The following is a 5,818-nucleotide window of genomic DNA, read 5'->3' as shown; positions in this document are numbered from 1 at the left end:
GGAGGAGGAGGAGGAGGAAGAGCAGAAAAGAAGACTATGTCAATGATGGTGACGACGACGACGACGACAGTGGTGGTGGTGGTAGTGACGGTAGTGGTGGTGGTGGTGGTGGTGACGGTGGTTTTGATCGTGGTAGTGGAGATGGAGGAGGAGGAGAAGGAGGAGAAGAAGAATAAGAACAAGAACAAGAAGAAGGAAAGGAAAAGGAAGAATAAGAAGTGAAAAAGAAGAACGATGATTGTGAAATAGAAAAAGGGGAAAGAGAAGAATGGTAGTGGTTGGACATTTCCGATGTAAAATGGCGTAAATTTGATAAATAAAATGGATGTCTACCATGTGTATTGACTGAATCTAATTTGCTACTCAATTCACGCAATTTCGAATAGTTAGGCTCGAAGTGAATTAACAGGTATCAAGGGAAGAGCATGAGTGATACTTATATTTATTTGTTAAGACATGTATTCCGATTTACATTTAATTTGTGAATTTGAATGGAACCCTAGTAAGAAGTAAGCTTGTGTTGACTGTTCATATTTATTTATATGGCGGTAATGTTACAGTAGGATACATATTAACATCATGGACCGTATCCAAGAAAGGCCATTTGATTGATTGGCGACTGTATACTCTCTCCTCTCTTTAGTTCCTAGACACTCTGGTGTATTTTCTTGCATTCGCTCGACTTGAGAGAAATATGTGCTAAATCTTCCACAATACGCAACCTATTTTCTGAGAAAAAGATAGGACATGTTGGATACTATAGTTCTAAATATAGAATGACTAAAATAGAACATACAGTGACTTTGAATATAGGACTTTATAAAACAACATCAATATGACGCTTCTTCTCTCTGTTCTATTGTCATATCAATACCGTCTGCTTCTTTGAATTAGCTAGATGCATAACCTACCTACAGTAGCATAGCTAGGAGATGGGTGATGAGAAGCACAGTCCATCCCAGGTGACATTTTTTGTTGGGGCAGCGCTTTTGAGACTCTTATATAATCGTTTGGGCTCCGGGGCGGCACACAGTAGTGTTACAAATTGTGTCTCTGCACAAGCCGAATCGTCCAACATGTATTTTCTCCGTTTGATACTCTTTTTCAAAAATATCAAAGACAAAGTTGGGAAGGAAATGAAGGTGAATGCAAACATCAATCGCAAAGCAAAAATCTCATCTATTTAATTACGTGCTCGTATTATAACGAGAATCAGCGAAATCGGAACTAAACTAAGCAACCGTGTGAGTCTGCACAAACGGAAAATTAAAAACTCATCGCTTACAAATATTTTTGGTTGTGAACATCTAGATATTTGTGGAAATGGAAAATATAAAATATTTCCTTTCATTCAAAATAAAAGACGAACATGATCAACAAAGAAAGGTAAAAGAATACTTTATAAAAATTCTAAATCTGAAACTAAAACGGAAATAGCACCACTACTGAAAACAGCTTCCTTAATACGGATTAACCCGGAACAGGTGTGTTTGAAAAGTTGAACAACGAAGGCGCTTACACTCAAAATACGCTCATTACGAAAAAAAAAAATGTTATTTGTTACTTCCATTGAGATCTCTTTCATGAAACAGGTTTATAGAATCGGTTTTGCTCACTTAAGTTTGCATAGCTGGAGGTTTGGAAATAAATACCTAAGATATGAGAGAAGTACGTTTCATAATAGTCTTCAGAAGAAGGAACTATATAAAATTCTTTAGTGTAGGATTAAGTGTAAATGTGTGTGTGTGTGTGCGTGCGCGCGCGCACGTTTATTGATTGGTGCTTTCGTATATTAGTATTATGCGTGAATTTACGAGGAGATGTTGAAAAGTTCCTAGATTTAAGGGTTTCGCGTAAGGCCTGGTTGGAGGCCCAACCTTCCGAGTTCTTTTACAGGGATTAGAAAAACTGAAAGACGGTTGCAGCAAGTGTGTGAATCTTAGAGGGGAATATGTTGAATAAAATCATAATTAACTGATCCTCCTGTATTTTCTTTTATCGAAAGCCAAGAACCTTTGGCAACCTCTCGTATGTAAGATAATGTGTCTTGCGCTTTCTGTTTCAGCTGTTTGTACTCTGACGAGAAGGTTAAAATTATAAGAATGCATAATCGACTAAGAACATCAAGTAGCTCAAATGCCATCTAAACATATCAAAAAAGGATAAACCCCTTTTAAAATATTGTCTTAGATATGCTGCATTGAAATAAGATGGAATAGTTTTGATCCAAGGCATGCTGGATCAAAACTGAATTATGGATTAACATCATCAATAACGTTCACAGTATTAGACGATGGATATATATATATATATATATATATATATATATATATATATATATATATATATATATAGAGAGAGAGAGAGAGAGAGAGAGAGAGAGAGAGGGGCGGAGGGAGAGAGGGCGAGAGAGGGAGAGAGAGAGAGGGAGAGAGAGAGGGAGAGAGAGAGAGAGAGAGACAGATAGAGAGAGAGAGAGACAGATAGAGAGAGAGAGGGTGGTCGTTAGAAAAGACGAAAATTCGTGAAATGCTGATTTATATTTTCAAAAGATCTATTTGAGGTAAACAATAAGTGTCACAAAGCGTGATATATCAACCCTCACAAATATTCAAAATGTCTTCCATGCACTTCGTGAAAGCGTTTTAATCGAGAAATCCAAGCTCGTGTGGTATTTTGAAGTGTAACCTGAGAAATGTCATTCCAAGCTTTTATCAAGCACGTTTTATAATTCATCAATGACGTTTATATGGCATCGATATTTCTGTATCTCTGCTAATAACAAGCACCAGACACAGTAACCGATAACAAAAACAACGAATCAGAAACCACCTATCACACAGTTTATTGATGCTTGTTAGTTTTGCCTTTAAATTTTCCACTTTTCTAGCGACCACCTTGTATTAAAAAAAGAAGGCTTACCGTTAATTTTGAACCCTTCTTCAGACCGAACGCATACCCATCTTCACCGAAGCTATCTCCAGCAAAGGAAATTGCGCAATTATCATCAAGCCGAGAAATGGCAAATTTTAGGAGATATGTGTCGTGTATAAAGACTTCAATTTCATTTGATCTGCAAATACAAAATACACGTGAATTACAATTACATTTGCATATATATATGATGTTGAAATTCCAATGAAGGAGTCTTGGATCTAAGACACCGGCTCTTTCTCTATTGACAAGAAGTCTTGAAATAAAACTGAATAATGACATACATACATACATACATACATACATACATACATTCATACATACATACATACATACATACATACAAACATACATACATACATTCATACATCCATCCATACATACATACATACATACATTCATACATACATACATACATACATACAAACATACATACATACATTCATACATACATACATACATACATACATACATACATACATACATATATATACACACATATGTATGGATATACACATATACATATAAACACACTCGCACTCACAACATATAATAACTTAATAAATAAGCTACGAGAAATAGCTCTTAGTGGCCAGAGGCATAGGTACATTAGATATTATGCGACATAAATTCTTTGTTCTTCAAGAGGACGTATTCCGATTTGCGAAATGGCAGTTAATAACTCCCAGAATCTAGGTTTCTCTAGAATTGAGATTCCATTAGGGAATCAGCCAGGCTTGGTGTCTCGATATAAGAAACACGTGTCCACAAAAGTTGATATGTGTTTCTGTTCAGGAAATAGTCTTTATAATGTCGATTGGGCATGATTTGAAGCTGATTTAGCTGCTATGTTTAGCAGATCATGTGACCTAGTAAACGAGCGATCTGGGTTGATCCGAGACCAAATAACAACAAGAATCGATAATGGCAGTAACAACGACGATTTGTGTTTGAACATATTAATTAATGCCAATGCAAAATGCATGAACATCCAATCTTCATATCACTTTCTACTAAAAAAGAAGTCAATGTGGAAACAGGATTTGCTTGAAAAAAACCCCAATTAAACCTCAAATTACGTTTTACTGTATTAAGACAAAGTGCATATTGTATAGTGTACTCTCGGATATATAAAGAGACGCGTTGGTGGTCAAGGTTAGAAAGCTTTTGTTCGTATGTCTCCTCAATCGATGCTGACCAGTGGCTAAAAGCAATAACAACAACAGCAGCAGCAGTAACACCTATAAGGAGAGCCCTCTGTTAAGCAATAAGAGTTTTTAAAAGCCAATACATTTTCTTTGTATTTATGAATTTGATTCCATATTTATTTATCATATTAATGTTTCAGGACTTAGTCGATGAAGCTTTTGTCAAGGGCTGGCATGCGACCTCATTCCCAATTGAAGTCGGCTTCCACGGCTTTCCATCTAGAACAGCGCACTATTTCTTGCAGAATATAGGTCTAGAACTTAATGCCATCAAGAAATTAAGTTCGGTGGCTGAAAATTTCTGAAGCTGGCCATGGTTGATAAGAGACCGCAAATGAAACCCTTCCGTAGGTGAAGACTAGCTCGGTCCTCACTGCTTCAGTCAGCTAAAGCTTACAGGCTAAATGATGAAACACCTATGGCTCTGAGATATCGGCTGACGATACGGAAAGATTTCCAGCATTGCAATGGATTTAGAAAAGCTTGCAAAACCTCTGAGTGGCTTCTGCAGTTTCTGCGTGGAGCAAAGTTTCGCTAATGCTTATTTCACTTATTTATTTCACCTCTCTCTCTCTCTCCCTCTCTCTCTCTCTCTCTCTCTCTCTCTCTCTCTCTCTCTCTCTCTCTCTCTCTTTCCTTCTTTCCTTCTTTTTCCTATCCTTTCCCTCTCCCTTTCACTTTTTAACTTCCACGTCTTTGAAAATTTGCCGTTGTTCTCGGTTTTATGTTAATGTTTCCCTTGCTACTATTTTCCAGAATATATCCTGTTATTCCCTTTAAATTATTTATTTTCGCTTGTAATTTGGGAGCATTTTGTCTCTTCGTATATTGCATTTGCCTAATTGTATCCATCTCTGAAAAACAGCTACAATGGAAAAGTATGCGAAATTTCAAAAGATTTTTGTCTGATATCGATTCCACCAGGACTCTCCTGAAATCATACTCAGATAATTTTTATTTATTTATATATGTTTCAACCTAAGAAAGCGATATAACCGATCTTATATTCACACATCGTCTCTCTATCGGTCAAGGCTATTACAAGGGAGATAATCATCTCGTCACAATTCAAAGCAGGTCGCAGTTTCTGCGGCGAAAATTTTGAGATTTAACAATAAACTTTAAATGAAGCTAACAGTCTTTGTGTGTTTTGAATGGCTAATATGAATCTTCCAGGCTGCAAACGCTTCAGTTCCAAAACAGGCTCTCAGATCAAATCACTTGTCTGGCAATTACATCTCCGAGATGTTGTCTTATAAATAAAGCGTAGATAGTTTACAAAATTGTGGCACATCTAAATTACAAAACTTACAAATCTATGAATAACTTTACAAAAACATATCTCTCTAGGTTATATCTGAAACGAGATAAAGCTTAAACAATCAGGATAATAGAGAAAAACATAGTGAATGAGTCAGAATGGAAGCTGAATAAATTCTGATTAACACCTAACCTCAATAAATAACATCGAGGTATATAGCGAAAGATCTGTCTAATTTGTATTCATAGTTGGTTTAACGATATCTCATTTCTCATACATTTAGACTTAATCAGGCTTATTACAAATACATACATTGTGATATGATTATAAACAGACATTTGATGACTATATATATATATATATATACAAACACACACTCACACAAACACACGTATATATATATATATATATATAT

General features: G+C 36.0%; 1 protein-coding gene across 1 annotated transcript in view; it reads right to left on the bottom strand.

Annotated features, from left to right (window-relative positions):
• Positions 1-5,818, bottom strand: part of LOC106867387 (glutamate receptor ionotropic, NMDA 3A) — a 287,389-nt gene that overhangs the window by 4,864 nt on the left and 276,707 nt on the right. The window contains exon 6 of the mRNA XM_052969128.1: positions 2,923-3,073. Within this exon, the coding sequence (XP_052825088.1) occupies positions 2,923-3,073 (151 nt within the window). The remainder of the gene's footprint in view (positions 1-2,922; positions 3,074-5,818) is intronic.

This window comes from Octopus bimaculoides, chromosome 7, assembly GCF_001194135.2.
Source record: "Octopus bimaculoides isolate UCB-OBI-ISO-001 chromosome 7, ASM119413v2, whole genome shotgun sequence".
NCBI classification, from domain to species: Eukaryota; Metazoa; Mollusca; class Cephalopoda; order Octopoda; family Octopodidae; genus Octopus; species Octopus bimaculoides.
This window is presented reverse-complemented; position numbering and strand designations above follow the sequence as displayed.